This window comes from Scaptodrosophila lebanonensis, unplaced genomic scaffold (genome assembly GCF_003285725.1).
Source record: "Scaptodrosophila lebanonensis strain 11010-0011.00,11010-0021.00 unplaced genomic scaffold, SlebRS2 tig00001412-arrow-pilon, whole genome shotgun sequence".
Lineage (NCBI taxonomy): Eukaryota > Metazoa > Arthropoda > Insecta > Diptera > Drosophilidae > Scaptodrosophila > Scaptodrosophila lebanonensis.
In genome coordinates, this window is record NW_022060739.1 from 8,650,300 (window position 1) to 8,671,285 (window position 20,986).

General features: G+C 38.2%; 2 protein-coding genes across 5 annotated transcripts in view; both read left to right on the forward strand.

Moving 5' to 3' along the window:
- LOC115631513 (fasciclin-3) overlaps nucleotides 1-20,986 on the forward strand; it is a 133,745-nt gene that overhangs the window by 100,686 nt on the left and 12,073 nt on the right. For all 4 annotated transcript variants that reach the window (XM_030528281.1, XM_030528280.1, XM_030528283.1 and 1 more), the window contains exon 2: nucleotides 20,615-20,932. In XM_030528281.1, coding sequence (XP_030384141.1) covers nucleotides 20,615-20,932 — 318 coding nt within the window. The remainder of the gene's footprint in view (nucleotides 1-20,614; nucleotides 20,933-20,986) is intronic.
- On the forward strand, nucleotides 10,779-12,394 carry LOC115631514 (anionic trypsin-2). The gene is made up of 3 exons (XM_030528284.1): nucleotides 10,779-11,079; nucleotides 11,144-11,414; nucleotides 11,475-12,394. Exons 1-3 carry the CDS (start codon nucleotides 10,802-10,804, stop codon nucleotides 11,865-11,867), a joined length of 942 nt encoding a protein of 313 aa, XP_030384144.1. The 5' UTR covers nucleotides 10,779-10,801; the 3' UTR covers nucleotides 11,868-12,394.

Genomic DNA, 20,986 nt, shown 5'->3' on the forward strand with positions numbered 1-20,986 from the left:
TTTTCCGCTTGAGATCCACGCAAATGAGCGGCGGCGTCACAGTCGCCGTCGCCGTCTCTGTTAATAGACATAACGACTTAGGGGTTGGGGGCTGTACGTCGAAGGCCTTCAGGAGGCCAGCCACTATATGTACGAATATGTAGGACTCTATTGGCTAATGGCTGTTTTGTGAAAAATGTAATTTGGCCAGCAACTTTTCATTTGACGACACAACGTGACGATGTGGTCGTCGCCCTCCAGCATAGGGAACAGAAGAAATAGTGTTTACTATTAGCACTCCGAAGCAATGGCCGAACGGAAACGGAAGCACACAAAACATGGCGACAACTTTGCCAAATGTCGGATGCAAAAATCGGCAATGTCCTGCAATTAATTATCGCTACGTTTGGATTTGTTCGCAAGTTTGGCAAAGTTAGCAGCATTTTGTGGGCAAGATTTAATTTTTCATCGCTTACGAGCACTGCATGTTAATTTCGTTTGTGGACTCAAATGGAGGGTTAAGAAACGTACGAAGATTGCCAACATTGTGGACATGGACAAGGCAATTAGCCTTGGACATTACGAGTAGAATGCTGTTCCTATGGGTTGGACTGGTTGGGAAAAGTTGTTGACGGCGACTTAAGTCTTAACATATTTGATGGCATGAGAACGAAGTAATCGTAATGGAAAACAGACATCGCTACGGATGAATTACGGATTTATTTTAATGAGTGTGGGACAAGGTGATGGCAGAATTTTATAAAAGAGCAATTAGGGCTATAGATAAGCGACTGAAGTAGTGAGCCATTGCACAGAAAAATAGTATTAAAGAGACTTGAATAGATGCTAAGAAGCACTTGAAGGACCGAAGGAGGCTTCGAAACTGAAAGAACTGGCGAACATGAAAACAGAAAAGAGAGATAGTAGGGATGCCAGCAATGTGAACAGAAGCCGAAGCAGGAAAATAAATAAAATGTAAAAGGAATATGAATAAAAACTAAAAATTAAAAAATACAAACTAATAGAACAGGCTTAAAAGGCTTTATGGAAACAACAACAAGAATAATTAAAGAACAAAGAACAGTGCATTAAATTTCTAATATGAATAAAGAAAAACATCTGAAAATTAAGTTGCGAAAAAAAATTGTAAGAAATGTAAAAGAAAACAAACTAAGAAGAAAAGCGAACAAATTTAAGTTATACAAATTGTAAGATCAGTTTTCCTTTTGCTTTTACAACAACTCAGCTGCGGAAGTTTGTTTGCGTCTAACACTGCCGGGCTTTTTCGACTATAGTATTCCTCTTTGTTTTACTAAAAAATAAAACCTCACTCTGGCGGGAATCACATGCTCTTCAATTCAATATTTTAAAGATAATTTATAAACTTGGAGCAGAGCAAGAAACACTGAATAAGCGTTTGGCTGAAGTAGTCAGAGAAGCCAACCCTTTCCACAACTTCCACCCTAATTGCCAATAGCATGGCTAACCCAATTGCGCAACCACTAAGGTGTTATGAATAATAAATCTAGTACCAATCTCTCTACAGAATCATAATTTCATTATAATAAGTATATGTGAAGTGGAAAACACAGAAGTTCCAGCAGCCCTTTTTTATAAACTTACATAACTGTACTCAATAATTAAGTTTTTTTGTAACACATTGCATTTTAAAAGTTGAAAAAGTCAAATAATATATCTGTCATTGGTTATATGATTGAACACTTTTTATGTCCATGGGAGCTCTTCACATATTGACAACAACTGTCAGTTTAAATTCATTGAACTTGCTCGACTTTAATATCATTCAGTTGATGGCCTTACCGCAACCATAATACAAATATATATACATTCAATGATAGAATGCATAATTAATGCTCTTTTGCCAACGCGGCTTGGCAGCTTAACACACACACACACACAGATGCTGGCAATGTTAAGTTTAATTAAAAAACCCATATTGCCAAGTTTACAAAAATGTGTGCACACATATGCAGAGGGAAGAAGAAGCGCATCTGCATGGCATTACATTATATTAACAATTTGCCAGCATGTCACACGCTCACACACACACTCACATTCACATTCACACTCACACAGAGAGCTATACAAACAAAGTCTGTGGCAATGATATTAAAGAGACAGACGCGCAATGCCTGCCCGTCGCTTTGTTGCTATTTTTCGCAAAGTGTTGTCAGTTCGTCGCTCACTTTTGGTTCTCAGTGCCAAGGCTTGTTTTCGTTCTTTTTTTATTGGTCAGCAAATAATGTCCAGTCGTGTGGCATCATTAAAAACAACATAATTGCAGTTTAATGCACTTTATATTGACATTTAACAGGACTACATGGTATTAATTAAAAACAATTTAACAATCCAGCTGCCAGCGAACGCACTTGCTGTAAAACGTTGCCCCACAGCTCATGTTTTCTTCGCACTAAACTATGAAAAAAACACCGAGAAAACAAACAACGCCAGCGGCAACAAAACAAATCATGGCATTTATTAAACGTGGGAGTAGCGCTCTTTTAATTAGAGGCGCCAAGATCCACGTGGCTCTTTAATACACGCCCCACCTGTCCCCAACTTTAATTCTGCGACGCCGCCGCCCTCTTGTCGTTAACCGGCCGCAAAAACTTATTCCATCATAATAAATCTTGAGTCGCCAGGTAGCAAGACCAAGGTGTTTGCATAATTAGCCGCGACCCACTGGCTGGCTGGCAGGCTGGCCCACCACACCCCAAAGGGCAGCCATAGCAGCACGTCATAATTATGCAAAAGTGTGAAAGGCACGGAAACAAAAAAAAAATCTTGACTAACAAACAATTTTTTCGTGGCCGGTGTACGCTCCTTGGCTTGGCTTAGCTGCGTTGGCTTGGCTTTTGCTCAACTTTCACAACATAATTCGTTATTTATGACTTCAATTATGTTTGCCCTGCTGCCACCACACAAACACAAACACACACACACACACACATACACTTATACACAAAAGGTTAAACGGGCGCAACGCTCTATGCACTTAAGCTTTTGCGCCTGGCGGCATGCTACACATTTGTCGCCTTAAATTAGTCAAAAAAAAAATGAGAAGACAGCGTTAGTACTAGGGGGAGGGGGAGCTGGACACTTGCCGAAAAGTTTCGTGTGCGACACACCTTCCGCTTTTAATTACACTTTCCAACACTCTCAATTTTGAGCAACCCTGTCCAAGGAACTCATGATTAATTATGTTGGCCTAAATGATTTGAAAATTATTCCTGCCTTTGATTCAATTATCTTATTCTTTCCACAGCCCTTAAGCCGATTCTGTTGATAATATGTCAACACAGTGTCCATTCGGCATTCGTGTAATATGATTATTGAATTAATGTCAAAGCGATGAGTAATATTTTTTTTTTCAAGCTCCAACATTTGATATGCATGGAAAATGTAGTTAATAAAATGAGTTTAACAAACTTTCATATGGCTGGCATATGGGGAATAAAAAACGCTCGCATTGCATTTTTTTTGCAGCTTAATTCAATGTCATTTGCAATTTATAAATTGCAAATGAATTTGTACAGCAGAGATAAATTGAACTTATGCCAGGATGCGCCCTTAATTAAGACCATAAAAGATTAAAATGGAAATCGCTGGAGAGCAACTGAACATAGCAAAATAAATTCCTGCCTAGACATGATTCATTTCAATTGGCTTACTATAATGTAAAAGCGCATTTAAATTTGTTTCAAATTAACTATTAATTGGACTTTGAAATCAAGCACAGACTAAAAAGCGGCAATTCATTCGCGTTAACTTATAATTGAATATATATTTTTATTTCTTCAAAGTAAACAACTTATTTGCGTTTTAATTGAATGCAAGTGAGACTATTTGTAATCAGTGTGATTCACATCCGGTTTTTATAAATTATTTGAATTTCTTTTGAACGCAATTAATTTACATTTTATTGATTAGACCAATTAATTGTTTTGTTAGCAATTGTAGCAACGCTTCAAGAGCAAACTTTCGCTGCCTTGTAAAAACATTGCTGGTGACTTATAATACTTTTAATGGCATTACAAAGAAATGTTTGCATTTAGTTTTAAGTAATTGGAGGGACAACTAACGAATTAACGATGCGAGCCCATAACATGTCCGATTCAATCGTCAAAGTCAACACAGCAGCTAGTGTCTGGCCTTTGGTGTCGATGGACTACTAGTCGATAGTTGATGTACGGCTCTACAAATTAATTAGTAATAATGACTCATTCAAGTTGTTTCCCTAAATAAAATATTATAGGCGTCTTTGAAATTTAAACTTTTTTGATCACCTTTCGAATGTTAGTCTAATTTAAAGCTATTCAGGCGTAAACTCGCTTCAAGCCCAAAACATCAACCAAAATATGTTCACTCGATCCATTAGTTGTTTTAAGAGACTCTGCTACTTATATATTTCTTTAATACACGATTTCGACGATCACACGAGCCACCCTGAACATTTGATTCCGTGCAATGCCAATTGGGTTAAATTCGATCAGTCCGAGCTAGATTTGAACGGATTTATTTGCTGTTCATATTATTTAGCTTTTACTATAGCATTGATATCGCCTTAATAGAGTAATAACTGATAAATAACATCTTTTCGAATCACATAAGTATGCTTCAGAGTGAAATCATTGGGTCTGGGGAGTGATTCCTTCAGAGGTTTTGGTGCTTTGAAATCCAGAGTGAGTGTTGGCTAGGTCTGTTATGAGTCAGCATTCCTTTATCTGCAGGGAGAAGGAATGGAGCACGTTTTTCAACTGAATAAAAGAAAGTACTGGAGAACCCTAAATAATGTCCCCTACTCAAATATTACTTAAGACTTTTAGAGCAAATGCAACCAATTATGCTTACCCCTCATTGTGTTAAGGTTTCGTGCTTTACATTCACAAGAGGTTTGGTTCCCTGCAAGGTTAATCACAATTTTAGCTGAGCCAAGAGTCCCACCCAGCCACGAATTGTGGCTTTGACTTGTCATTAAACAGCAGCAGCAGCTAACATAAAGACAAAAATTGCTGCTACTGCCATAAAATCACTTGATAATTATACAAACCGCTAGACAACAGCACCAACAACAAAAGCAGCTCACCTTCGAGCACAGCCAACTGCAGCGTGCAGCTGAAGCTTTCATGGCCTTCAAGTCGGAGTCGCTGTAAGATTTTCCCACAAATCAGCTCTATGAGTGGCCCCAGCAACAACAACAATAACAACCTCACAGGTAACATGTTCAGCAGTGCTTGCATCATTTGCATGTGAAGCGTCTGAGGGAAAAGCAAGCCAGGGTCGGCTGGTGCTGCTGCTGCTGTTAACTTGGCTTATTTATCAAATTGTCGATGCGTGCGCTTGAAAACTTTTTGAGTGCCTGCACATTTAAATAACAAAGCATTGTTGTTTCATGCAGTGTTTTTGAAAATGTTACAGCACACTCGTGAGTGTGTCTCTGCTAATTGGCATACAATTCATCCAAAAGCCCTTTCAAACTGTAAAATGGGGAAAATAATAAAAGCATAACCACAACAAAAATTAAATTTTATATTGCTCTTAAAAGAGAATAATGTGCAGTTTGTGTTGGCTTCGTTTTAACTTTATCACGAACTTTGTCGCCTCTTTTTATGGGCCAAACAACTTGCCAAAGTTCAACTTTAACTGTTGACTGTCTCAGCCTGTATGTTGAGTTTATTTTTGGCAGACAACACAACAAAAGTTTCAGTCTTCTTCTGTCGTTCTTTGGCAACTGAATTTACTGCTTGACGTCATTTTTTATTTGTGTTTTAAGTTAATTATTAAAAACTGAATTTATCAAGCAAAAATTCTATTAAGTTTTGGGCCAGACGTGATGCGCATAAAACCTAAATGAAAAAAGGGGAACGGCCGGCGGAGAAAAGTTTCTTTTGCAATTAATAAAACAAACACGTATGACTAAAAACTAAGTCCGCCATCTAATACTAATTAGGGTCAATTGTTTAGTCCCACTCTCTGACTCACGGCCAACAACAGGCTTGCCGCCTCGTCGCTTAGTAATCAGCTCAAAAGATCAGCTAACGAAGGTAATGTGCAAAAAATTTGCCAACGACGGGTTCAAAGACATTTATGGCACGGATACCGTTAGGGCCTCTACATACCGCTACCGCTAGCGAGAGAAAAGCAAATAAAATTTTGCACATAGTTCATCGTTTTTTTTTTTTTTTGTTGACTGCGATGACACATGCGAGTAATTTCATTTATGGCCAACTGAACACAAATAAATAGGTAGCCATATAAAAAAAAAAAAAAAAAAAAAAAAAAAAAACACAAATTGCACTTGCATTAAAAACAACAACAAAATAATTGCATGTACTTAGCATACAAATTAGTTTTGCATATGAAATGTGATATTAAAATGCAACGCGTCGGCCGCAAACAAACGAAAAACTTCACTGAAAACTGAATACACTGACGCTCTTTTGAATACTGAGCTGTTCAAATGCAAAACGAATAACTTTGAATACCTTTTAAGTCGAAGTACTACGCATTGTTTGCCAGAAGTTTTAGTAGAACCAGGGAATTAAACGATCCAGCAAGCCGCCAAAAATTTGTCAGCCACAATGGCATTGCGAGCTCTGTAACATCGGCTTACTTAAGAGATGATTTAAGCACTTTAAAAACATCGAATTAATGGCCCCAAGTTGGCATAATTATAATAAAGTTATCATGCTTGTCTATTGGGTCAGAATGCTGGAGCCAGGAGGACAAGCCGGATACTACAACCTCATCATAAATGAAATAATTAATCGTTCAGTTTCTTAACCAAATTTAATTATTGTCAACGATGGACTGTTTTAAATAAGAACACTCTGCTAATACAAAAAAAAATATATATATATTTGTCTATTTCTGACCTTTCCTTCTCCTCTTCTAATTATGAAACTACTCTACGAATTTTCCATACAACGAACATCTCAGTTCACAACAATTTACAAAAGCTGTCTATCCAATATGCGCAGCGTGAAATTGTTTTCTAGTAGTCGATTTTTGAACTCAGAACGAGTTTGTATGCAAAATATTTGCCAGCTTGCATCTGAACATGCTCTGTTTACTTTAAAAATGGATTTTCCCTCACAAAGGCTGCATGTGGAGCCATAAAGTGAGAAATCAGCACAGTTTTATGTTTCGCTTTTCGAGCACCTAAAACAATATAAGCTTTAGCAATAAATAACAAAAACTAATATAGTTTTCACACCCAGTATTAACAGCTTTTGCGTTATATGTAGTTGGCTTGGATAGTCATAAACTGGAGCTGGCTAAGAACCAATTTCAATATCCCGTCCCCCATTGTTTAACTTTAATTTTCACCATCCACTATGGGGGCTGCAAGGGGACGGTACAATAAACAAAGAGCCAAGTTGACTTTGCCATCATTAACAGGGACAGAGCAGTCCACGACCATACTCCAATAATAATACTCGTAAGAATAACAACGAATACCCCCCACCTTTCGCCATTTTCCAACACCCCTAATGCGTTTGCGATAGTAAAAATAATTAATTGATTTTGTCGCAATGACAAAATGGCAACAATAATAAAATTAATGTTGAGGTGCTTCAGGCGGTGCAGAATAATAAAAAAAAAGAACATATACTTCATTGCCCTTGCCAAAGCATTTTACGACTTGCAGACATTTGTCAAATATTCGTAGGCCCCCATTCCTCTCACAGACTTCCCCCAGACAGGGGGGCATATAAATTATGACCCACAACCAAAACCAAAGCCACAGATCAATTTATTTTGTGGCCAAGACGTCGACATTGTCCTCGTCTGTCAGCGCACCACGCAAAAACAATTAAAGCCCCCACCAAACATTCAGCTGCCTGCCCAGACACAATGCAGCTCCAGACATTTCGCCATTTTGGTTTTAAGCTAAAACGCACTTACGAGCCGTGTTGTCGTCTGGCCGGCTGCCTAGCCCTACTTTTTGACTTTATTTACCTTGCCTTGATTTGCCTAGCCATTTTTTGTTAAGCAAACACCTTGCATACTCCCCAGGCTTGATAAATGTTTTCCAAATGCCAGGCGACACTTGGCACTGCGCCTCAAAATAGGCAGCATCTTTTTCTACCGTTATTAATACACGTCATTTGTTTGTTGTTTGTGTATGACAGTCCTCGCACTAAGTAAGTCGGTTATGCTTTGATATCCATTTTTCTCCACCATTTTTGGAAATTCTGTTTGCCCAAAATTCATATGTCTGTCTTGCCATTTAAATATCTCAGCGAAGGGCCAGGCCTGGGCGCGCTGTAGGTGCAAGAAACTGGCGCGTGTGTATAAAAATTATTCTAATGAATGCCTGCTTGAATGGCTTGGCTGCATGTCTGTCTACTTTTCTGGCTGCCAGGGTGACCATACACTTGCCGCACTCAGATCTGTGTATGTATTTTAAAACCAACTAGCTTGTTCAGCATCGTATTTAGTTAAATTTAAATACAACTTAAAACACGGAGAAGCAGGATTACTTTCAGAATTTTCAGAGGCTCTTTATGTTCCGAGTAGTATTACCTGAGCACACTATAAAATTTCGAATTTTTAAAACACTCTCCAATAAGTCCCTGTAACATTTTATTTACATACTTTTGAAATTTTAAATACATTCGCCAAATAGAAAGGCGATCATGTTAGTAATCTCCGATGGATATTTAGATCAATAAATATATCTTATTCGTTGCTACTTTTCTTCCTTTACTTGCTTTGATGCCTCAATCTCGATCTTATTTTTTGTTCGCAAAGCTAATTTGATTCTCAATTGGCAGTTAAGATCAAAATAATGTATTTTTCTTCCATTTCATAAACTGATTTATTTTCGTGAGTTTTTAATAAGATATCGATACATTTTTAATATAAATATTTAACAACTGAATTATTCCATTTATTTGTTTACATTTTTGACATTATTTCTGATGTATTTGCAATTTAAAAAGTAAATGGGAATTTGCATATTTTGCGATACCTCACAACTGAATAATTTTACAAATTGTCAATTGTTCATGAATTAATAATGAGATGTTATATATCAACACCATTCATCCTTTATACGCAACTTTAATATCTCTTTGCCAGCACTGCATATGAAAATCCGCCTATTTGCAGTAAAAATTCTGGTCACCCTGCTGGTCTATCAAGAAGGGGCTTCTTCGCTTACCATAACTTGGCGTGTTCAGTGCCCGTCTGTTTTTCCATTTATATTTTCTTTTTTCATTCCTCTGTCTGCCCATCGCTTTTTGCGTGTTCGTGCGTTTCATGCATTAAATTACGGATCCGGCAATGTCTATTGCCAGCCAGAAACTTTTTCACTCTGCTTCTTTTTTGGTTGTTGGCTTTAAAATATGAAAAGTCTTGATACAATTGGCAGTCATTGCTGGCACGTGGCAAATTGCTTTTGCTTAGCATACTCGTGTGTGTATATATTAAGCTGGGGGCTTAAAGGGTTAAGCACATGTGCGATGTCTTCGGAGAGTTAAGCTATGTCGTTAACTAATCATTGAATGGGCTGCCAGCCACAACTTGGTATGGCAGCCAGAAATTTCAGTTGCTGCTGCACAAAGTGCCGCAATTAATTTGGCAAATTTGTGCAAAATATTACAACCTAAATATGGATGTGTGCGAGTATTTGTACAGCAACATGCATATTAAATAAATCGCTTTTCAAGCGCACACTTGGGAAATTTATGACGAGACCTTACCGCAAAATTTATCACATGTCCGGCGCTGACTTTGACGCCAGTGGTTGCACTGACCAACGTCATCATCAGCATCCGCATCCGCATCAGCAGTGGCAGCACTGGCAGCAGCAGTAGCCGGCAAATCACTTTGTATAATGCGCCATATTTGCATAAATTTCTCAATAAGTCACAGCAACAACAACTGCAACTGCAACCAACTTTGTTCAGGACAGCCCGACTGCGGTCAGTTCTTTGGTCCAAGGCCAGCCTCGACCCTCGACAGCAGTTGTCCGACTCCGACTCCTGCTGTTGCTGCTGTTGCTGCTGCTGCTGCATTAATTATGATAATAATTCCTAGGGTTTAATAAGCATTTTGCATTCTGCACTTTGTCGGCCGGCATTCAAATATGCAAACCACTCTCTGCACTTCCAACAAGCAGTTATTGTTATTGTACTTGTTTGCTAGTGCCTGCCACTTGGCCATATTGTCAGGTAATTACAATAAGACGCTTATAAGCTCATCGAAAAGTGAAGTGCAAGTACAAGTACTTGAAAGGATGTAGCCGAGAAGTATTGAGGAAATTGTGGGGCAAGTTAAAGACTTGTTGGCATATGCTGCACAATAATTAACAGAACTGTCTGAAGCAAGTGGTTTTCGGGCTATCGAGTGGCAACATGTGGTTTGATATACTTACGCACTGTACTCGAGCATTGCTTGAACTTGAAGAAAAGCCTAATGAAGAAAGTGTAATTTGGACTGGCATGTGGGAGTACCGTCTTTTCTATTCAGCCTGTCAGTTATGTTCAGCAGGAGCATCCATTTAGTTAAGTCTTAATATCAGAAACAAGATGTCGGCCCCACATTGGGCGCCAGTTAGCACATTCCTTCAATTCAGGAGCTTATTAATATTCTTTGCAATTCTTTATACACTAAGAGGTCTCAACTATCTAAGACTCTTCACTTTTTATTTCTCGTTAGCTCAACTCCACTTTTTGATTTCATTTATATTTTAATCTTGATCTGTATTATTTGCTTTTTAAACCAAGTCAGCTGTGAGTTTTTGGCAACGCCATCTACACAAAACATATCTAAGATATACTTGTATTTCGTAATGCGGTACTCTCTTCACACTCATTTTATAATAGCATTGTTCGCGGTGCTCGAACAGCCAGCTAGTAGCTACATCAATGCTTATCGGGATCGTATCAAGGATATATACTTCAATTACATCACACAGAATGATTTGGATCAAAGCAACACCGATTTAGCTGCCACCGTCGTCTCGCTGCGCACCCCGTTCTCCATCGGACTGTCGGGGGGCACTCATTTCTGTGCCGGTGTCCTGGCCAGTCAGGATACAGTTCTCACCTCGGCCCATTGCGTGACAGAGTAGGTACTCGGACTTGAGTTTTGCCTTCATTACTATTGTTAGGTATTAACCAATCCTTGTTAGCCGAAATGGAGCGGTTGTGCGGACGAGACGTGTTGTCGTCGTCGCTGGCTCTCCCTACCGCTTGCGGAATCTGGAAAATGAATATTTTGTAGAAGTCAAGAGCATAAAATTGCATCCGCTGTACAGGCGACAGAATTTTCACGATATAGCCGTCATCCAATTAACTAGAGAGGTGCCGCTTAGTAAGTTTATTGCAACCGTTACCATCGGCCGACTGGTAGTGAAGCCGGGAAAGCGATGCGTAGCCCTCGGCTGGGGTCGACTCTATGAGGTTTGCATGTGTACGAGTAGAGGGAAAAGTCTCTCTCTTTAATTCTCAATATTGTCACAGTACGGTCCCAAATCGAACGAATTACTCTTCATAGATGCTAAAATACTGCCGCTGGATGATTGCCTGGAAACGTATCTCATTAAGAAGACAATCGAAGAGGCCAATTCCGATGCGAACTTGTGTGTGAAGAGTATGGAGCCGGAGTGTGAATGGTGCGAAGGCGATCGTGGCAGTCCAGTCTTCTGTGACAATTTCTTATATGGCATAGCCATGGGTCATCTGAATTGTTCACGCAGGGGTCCCACAATCTTCACCCATGTGCCATTTCACACAGACTGGATATTCGGGGCATCGCGCGCCGCCAAAAACTGCAGATTGGTTTTACATGTCTCTGTCATTGCCTGGCAAACTTTCACTTGTTTAACAAACCCCACAAACTTTGCACATTTATGAACAAATTGCAGCTGTGGCCAAACCCAGAAAACCAATTTGAAACTCTTTCACTTTACTCACAAGCACTCACCAGAAGAAAGAAGAGGAAAAAAACGGATTGGCGGGCAACAGAGAGTGGGAAATACGAGTTTTCCAATGCCAAAGTACAGGATTTATGCGCGACGATTAGCGAAATTAAGTGTTCAATCATAGATGGCAAACAAAGCGCCCTTACGCCGGCACTTTCGCTCAAAAAATAAAAGGAAACGGACGGCAAGGAAAAAGGAAAATTGCCATGCTATCGTTGCACAGTTAAGCCAGCAATCTCAAAAATACACTCTCACACACACACACACACATACATACATATACGGCAAGAGGAAACACACACGCCGTATCTAAAAGTTGCATCTTTAAAATGCACAAACTGCTGCCAGCAGTAATGCGAACTTCAAGATTTTTCCCCGCCAGATATATCGTAAAAATGAACAAAACAAGTAAAAAAGCTAAAGTCGGGTGTCCCGACTTTGAAATACTCTGTACATATGTTTACAATAATTATAGAAAATAAAAAAATTAAGAAAATAAAAAAAAAAATTTGATCGATTTTACCTCTCTCGGTATTCGAACTCACGTAAACGGTGTATAATTGCACATTTACATAGCAATTGCGTCTGTGTGAGTGTATGTATGCCTATGCGCATCTATTCGTGTCTGTGTAAGCATTTTCGCAGTCAACCAAACAGCAACATCAACAACAGCCGCGGGCAGCGCTTGAGCAGCGCTGCAGCAGCGCTGCATCAGCAAATATATTTATGGCTATAACTTCTTGTTAAATCGGTCAATCATAATGAAATTAGGCATACGGACACATAATAACTAACTGGGGGTATTTCCAAAATTTTAGTTCGAAATTCCAAGAATTACGGGAGTTACGATTTGCGGGGTAGAGGGGGGAGGGAGGGGAATTCCAAAATATACATTTTCTGCGTATTCACATAAGGCATCTGGGACTAAAATTTGGTGTTGCTAGGTCTTATAGTCTCCGAGATATAGGCGATTATACGAATGGAAAATCGGGAAAACCCCCATAAGTGGGGGGGGAAATCAAAAAAATAAAACAAACTCGTATAGAATACACACATAACGCATCTTCGTGCAAAATTTGGTGTCTCTATCTCTTATAGTCTCTGAGATCCAGGTGTTCATACGGACGGACAGACGGACAGACAGACAGACAGGGCTAGATCGACTCGTCTCGTCATGCTGATCAAGAATATATATACTTTGTGGGGTCTGCCACGCCTCCTTCTGCCTGTTACATTTTTCAGCTCCCGCAAACCTAATATACTCTTGTACATTTCATGTACAGAGTATAAAAATAAATAATAACTAGGCAACTTTAATAGATATTTTTAAAGGATTTTTTATTTATTTATCAAAAGTGAAGAACCATGTTAAGCTTTTGTATTTCCTCAAAAAAGGGACAAATTGTGGAAATTATTTAACTACATTTGAAATCAAATTTTTTTAAGGGAATAAACTATTTATTTTCTCAGAGAAATAGACAAATTGAAGAGCTAATTTCAATGAAATGATGAAAGCAATAAAAATGTAAAAGAAACTTAATTGCAATGAAAAAGTGTCGAAATTATATTTGGAATAAACATGGAAAAGTTGTTTTTCCCAGAATAGTGGCAAACTGTCAAACATATTTTATTTTATTTATATTGCATTAGGAAGTAAATCATTTTTGTGTTAATCGGAAAAGGGGCAAATTTGAATAAGGGGCTTATGAAACGGTTAAAAAGTACTAATTTTGTTCAAAATTACTAAATAAATATGAAAAGTTAAAAGATAAAAATTAAGATAAAACAATGCATTGCAAACAGTTTTTAAAATATTGGATAAGAGAGTATAAATTATTCGTATTTAACAAAAAGGGGGGAAAAAATTACTATTTGGCTTCAAAAAATAGTACAAAATTGAATAAAAAGTTTGGAAAAGTTTTTAAAATATTGAATAAGGGAATAAACTATTTCTGTTCCACAAAAAAATGAAAATTACTATTTTAATGGGTGGCTTAAAAAAAGGTAAAAATTTACAAATTTTGCTTAAAATTCCTAAATAAGTAAAAGAAATATGAAAAATAATAAATAAAAACTAAAATTTGAGCTACAATTGAAAATGAAAATCAAAACATACTAGCTTTTAGTGAAAAAAGATCATATTTCTATCATTCCTTCAAACGCAGCGCATGAATTGGTGATCGATATTTGTACAATAATTTAACTTCAGCAATATCAGCATACATCCCTAATAATTGTTAAATTAGCTTTAAATTTCCGCCAAGTTCGCCATTTTTCCAGCCAAACCTCGGCAGCACTGCTGCCAACGAATATGTTGAAGCATACTTGCCACGTGTGGAAGTTGCATGTTTTGAACCACAACCCATCGTCCCCGCGACTGTTGCCGCTGCTGCTGTTGTTTGCTTGTTTTATTGACCCCGTTGAACTGGCAACACTTTCTCGCTTAAGCTTTTCGGTGCTGGGCTCGTAATTTGCACATCAGTTAGGCGAACGACGCGTCGTTTTAGTGTTGTTTGTGCAATTTGTCGCTTTTTCACTTGGCTCTAAGCTGACTCTTTGATTTTTAGCCCGCAACGGCTTGTAGTTGCAATGCTTGTTATCAGTATAAATCAAATAGGAAATTTAATAAATGATTTATCGGCCATAAATTAAGCTAATAATGAAATAGAAAAAGTAAAAGGCCAAGACACGGCAATTGGTAATAATAATAACCATTCATTATTAATAGCCAAAAATCGAGCACACGTTTCATCGAAAAGTTGTTTGCCTCCTCATCCTGAAGAAAGAAACAAAAAAACCAAAAAAAAGTGATATAAAAGTTAACAAGTTATGGCCGCCAACTGCTTCCTCGTGTCTATTGCAGTTGACTTGGCCCGACCTCCGCTTGCTTTCAATGCTCGCATGGCTAATGCCAAAATCAGTTGCACAGTTATGGCCAGCTCCGACTGTTTCCCGTTGCCATAAATCAACAATAATTATCTTTTTTCGCTGCAGGTAGGCAGACGGCAGTCAAAAGTGGCAGACAAAAGCTGATAAATCACCGCAGATAAATTGAAAATTGCATGAAATACAATGCCGCAATACATAAGCATTAATATGTACATATGTATGTATATGCGGCATATATTTATATGTAATTTGTATGGTCTTATCTATGCGGACACAAAGAAACCCCAACTCACAAAAATGAACTAAGCGGAAAACTAAAAGATGGCGATAACACTTTAAAAAGAAACTCAATATGTATATATTCGTATTCATGGTCAACGAATAGCAGAAATTTAAGTTTTATGTATTTAAATGTTTTTCCTAACCATGCGACCATTTTATTGGTGTGCTGCCAAATTCATTTAAAACAAGAAAGGAATGCTAAAGTCGAGCAGGCTCAACTCTTAAATACCCTGTACCACCCCATAAAAAAGTAATTAAATTAATTAATTAATTTAATTAAATTAATTAACTAAATTAATTTAATTAATTAACTAAATATTAATTAATTAAATATAAAATATTCCATGCATGCATAGATACATTTACATTTACATCAGAATCCTGCCTTATGCGTGTTTGTGTACTTGTACATATGTATGTATGTGTGCATTGGGCCTGGTTATATGGCTATAACTTTCTTTCCGATCATTCTATCATAATGAAACTTGGTATACGGATATATAATTACTAATCTAATGTAACTACCAAATTTTAGTTCAAAATTCCAAGAATTACGGGAGTTATAGAAAATCGGTAATAGGGGGGGAGTGGGGGGGTGGATCAGAAAAAATGAACAAACTCGTCCTTTCTCGGTCTCAGGAGAATCTGTATACCAAGTTTGGTTATTCTAGCTCTTATACTTTCGGAGATCCTTGCGTTCATACAGACAGACAGACAGACGGACAGACGGACAGACGGACAGACGGACAGACGGACATGGCTATATCGACTCGGCTTGTCATGCTGATCAAGAATATATATACTTTGTGGGGTCTACCAAGCCTCCTTCTGTGTGTTCCATGTGCACTCGCACAAAACTAATATACCCTTGTACCCTTTGGGTACAGGGTATAAAAAGTGTTGCCACAGCATTTTGTTGACAGGAAATTGAGAAGAGAAATAACATTTTGGTTGCAAGTCAAATATTGTAAATGGTTTCAACTCTTTTATATAAATATTTCACGCTGGACGCACAATTCTGTAATAGAATGCTGCTAACTTATTAAAATAAGCATTCAAGCATTCTCTTGACTTTGAATTGAGAAGCAAAATAATCAAACTGTAATAAGAAATTTAAACTAGTCTAGCGACTATTTTTAAATCCAAGGCTCGTTGTTGTTTAGAATGCAAACATATGTAATCAAGGATAAAATCCCTTTCGAACAAAAACCGCAAGTTCGTGCTTTGGACATTTCTCAACCGTTTCAGCCCCCCCAGTGAGCATTGCGCCAAACAAACGTAGCGAAAAATTGTTTATGGTGGCTTAGTGCCAGCCAGAAAATCAGAAACATATAGTAGTAGTGGGTAATATTTAAGGGAAAATCACGTTTCAAATAAAAGACGCTTACGTGGCTATATAAATACAAAGCACAACTACAGCGATTGGGTTGGAGGCGAACTGATTTTATGGCGCGTTTAATGCAATAAAATTTGGTAGAAAGTGAAGTGAAATGATTTCAATGGGCATGTATATGTGTTTGTATGTGTGTGTGTGTGTGTATGTGTGGCATGCCACAACTTAAAGACCATACCAGACGATACTCTACCAGAAGTTAAACGCAATACAAAAACTGACGAAATGCCTGCGTAACGAGGAGCCACTGAACTGGACACTGAAGCAGAAGCAGAAGCAGCTACCCATAGAATCGAGGAGGCAGTCGTTGGCCAACGCTGAAAACTGCAGACACGTCACAAAAATTCAGAGAAGCAACAGAAAATAAGAAATAAACGTAACAGTAGAAAACATTGAAGCATCCATCCATCGATGTTGCACTGAAAATTCCGCTTGCAAAAAGCTAAATAAATAAATACCAGCAGGGACGTTCGAATGTATGGATGGCTGGATGGACGGTTGGTGGGATGGATGAAGTGGTGTGTGGTGTAGAGTGGTGTGTGGTGTGTGGTGCGGTGTGTCTCGGTGAGCAACGACGCGTTGGATTTGCTGAAGCATTGGCTCGACCAAATAAAAAATAGATTTACAGTGAGTGGTGGCAGTGGCGGTGGTTTCGACTATCGAGCATACGTCGTCATTGTCATGGTTGTTGTTTTCACAGCCAGAGCTGTGAATCTGACATTGTTGGAGGCGGGCTGGACTCGCTTAACTGCTTTGTATTTTTTATACATACAAGTAATATATTTTTTATACAGCTTGTGATTCTGCTGACGTTGAAATTCAAGAGCAGTTTGAAGTTTGAAAATCCAAACACTCGAACACTCGATTGGCGGATTTGGCATGCACTCGTATATTATTTGTATATACATATGTCTATATGACTAGATAAGCTGCAACTTCAATTTAAAGTGGCAGTGGCTTGGCACATCGAAAACAACTCAGTTGTCAAAAGTTAAATGTCGGTTTTAAATTACCAAGCAGCCAGCTGGCGGCCAACTGACCAGCTGGCTGACCCCCTTTGAAGCCAAACAAATGCAAATCAAAGATGTGGTGTACTCGTACTCGTATGTGTGTGGTGTGCCCATTGAATTGGCAGGAGGCAGACAAATTGTTATTGTGTTTGGTGTGTTGTTGTTTCATGTTTCCTGTACAAGCGGCTGAGCAAACAAAGCGTCTAGCAACACCACTCAAAAGCCAAAAGGCGCAACGAAATCAAAATCAATTCATGACGTGCACAAACCCGAAACGTGCAAAACATGATCGACCAACTGCACTTTTGTTTTGTCTGCTGCACTGCACTGGAAATCTCAAAGCATTCATTTTCGAAATTAGCCCACATCTTGGCCAAAAGTGTTGCTTTGAAACCCCGATGCCTTCGGTTCGTGCTAAAGACAACAAATCAATCGATCAGCAGAGCGTTATGCCATAGTCCGTGGCCATATCCGTGCTCACATGGTTGACCAATTTCAGTTATGCACTGCCTAGCCAGTCAGTCGTGCAGTGCAAACAATAATCGAAACGAAATGCAGATTAGCCAGCAAAGAAGGTAAAGATTTTCTGCCCAAGCAGAATCTTTAGGTCTTTTAAGCCCTTTAGAGCTATTTGGATAGAAAAATTATGCAACATGTAAGACTTTTTACTGATTCATTATACCCTGTACCCAAAGGGTACAAGGGTATATTATTTTTGTGCGAGTGTACAAGTACATGTACATGTTCATGTAACACACTGAAGGAGGCGCGGCAGACCCCACAAAGTATATATATTCTTGATCAGCATGACAAGCCGAGTCGATATAGCCGTGTCCGTCTGTCCGTCTGTCTGTATGAACGCAAGAATTTCAGAAAGTATAAGAGCTAGAATAACCAAACTTGGTATACATATTCTCCTGAGCCCGAGAAATGACGAGTTTGTTCATTTTTTCTGATACACCCCCCCCCCACTCCCCCCTATTTACTATTTTCTATAGCGCCCGTAATTCTTAGAATTTTGAACTAAAATTTGGTATACACAGTTAGTGATTATATATCCGTATACCAAGTTTCATTATGATAGGGTAATTAGAAAGAAAGTTATAGCCATATAACCAGGCCAATACACACATACACGCATACAAGTATGTACAAGTACACCAACACGCATAGACACGATTCTGATGTAAATGTAAATGTATGTATGGAATATTTTATATTTAATTTAGTTAATTAATTTAATTACATTAATTAATTAATTAAATTAATTATTTTTTTTTGTGGGGTGGTACAGGGTATTTAAGAATTGAGCCTGCTCGACTTTAGCATTCCTTTCTTGTTTTAATATCATAAATAAGATATTAACTTGCTTATGATACACAAACAAGAGTCATTCAAAACTTACTAAGCTTTCCCAACTATCTGGAATGGATATTTTTTGTTTACCCTAATATTCTTTTTCATCGTCTCCAGATTCCACATCCAAGAAAGTTAGCCAAAATTTGTTGTAATAGAAGATTAGGTAGTAGAGTCTAAAGAAGTTAGTTCTGAGCTACATGTCCAGATATAATGCTTTAGTTTCTTACTTTAGTTACTTTATGGTTTGTTTTTTTACTCAATCTCAATTCTTAAAAGATTTATTATAAATGCATTAATTAGATGAATATTTGTAGGATTTGCTTATAAAGTAGAAAGATAAACTTGTTAAGTTTTGATTGTTTTTTTAAACCAATTCTGTTTACAACTATATATTGCAAAGTTATAAAAATATTCAATTATAAGCAAGTCAGATATATTATACTATATGTGTTAGCCACTCTCTCTTATTAGCTTTTCGCTGTGGCAACTCTTTTGAATAGCCCGCTTATAAATTTTAAGCACTGCTGTCGCAACCAGTCTATTGGCGCCCGCTACAAATAGTATATATAGTATATATATATTTGACTGACAATTTAAATACAGAGACAAATATTAGAAATGATTCGCATATTTAAAAGTTTTGAGGAGTTTTTCAGTTACTCTACTTACTGCCTACTTTTCTCATTTAATTTAATGTTCATTTTGTTACATTCTTCATTTAATATTTAATATATTGCCACTTAGCTCCGAAAGTGTAAATATGCTGTTTTTCCATTATTTATTTGTCCCAACACCCATCATGGACACTCGTTTGCCATCTTTTTGAAGAGTAGAGTGCGGTTTAGCAGAATTCGTTTGGCAAACTTCACAGCTGGACTGCAGAGCACAAAAACCAAACAAATAATTTCAAAAACTAAACTCAAACGAGGCAATCTAACCACACACTGGCATAGGGAGCGACAGGCAAATGGACCACTTCCCTGCTGTATATCTCTATACTTGTAGTATTCAGATGCATACTCCGAGCAACTTGAAGACAATGCAGCTAAATCGTTTAATTCCTGAACAGAAATTTCTCAATGTCTTAATTGCAATAATAAATGGACAGTGAAAAGTTTGAAGTGGTGGTGGTGGTGGTGTGAATTAGTGTGTCTGTGTGTGTGTGTGTGTGTGAGTGTCCAAAACTTTTGTCTAAATTAAAAAAGCAAGCAAGAGAAAAACGACTTAATTGAAACTTAATGGAAAGCAGCATATTTGAAATAGCTCCGCCATGACTGTGGCTCTTGCTCTTTCTTTTGCCGTTGATAGTTGAGATATTTCAACTTTTGGCAGCAATTTTTTTATTGTTGTTGTTGCTGCTGGTGTTGTTGTGCGGTTACTTGATACGCTGCTGCCCATTTATCTTGCTGCAGATGTGTATCTTCAAGATGCACACACTACGAACGTACATACTGTAGCTGTACGTGCAGTTTGCCAGAAAAAAATATGACTGTCATTTACTTGATTACCGTGCATTAAGCAACAGCAACAACAACAACAACAACAACTCGACTCCACTCCACTCCACTCTTGCAATTGTTTTGCCGTTTAGTGTGACATGCAAGAGATGCCAGTTATTAGATATAAGATACTCGCATACGTTATGCAATAATAACAATAACAACAATAACAACAACTACAACAATGGCAAACAAACAATGCACAGTTATTAAATTATCTTTCCATCCTCCTCTTCCACCTTTACAGAGGCGACCACATATGGCCAAGTGAACGTGGAGCCGAACACAGCATTGCTCAACGAGGGCGATCGCACAGAGCTCTTGTGTCGCTACGGACGGGCCATCAACTATTGCCGCATCGAGATCCCAGGCGAGCAGAAGGTTCTAAACTTATCGCCCGAATGGAGCAAAACACCAGGCTTTACATACTACGGTGCCGGCCTGAATGCCGGCCAGTGCGGTGTGAGCATCGAACGCGTCAAGGCCAGCAACAATGGTCAGGTGAAGTGCAGTCTCGGCGTCGAGGGTGAGGAACTATCGGGCACCATCGATCTGGTTGTGGCATGTAAGTATCACTAGTAATATGTACTGAGTATATTGCCTAATTATTTCTACGTTA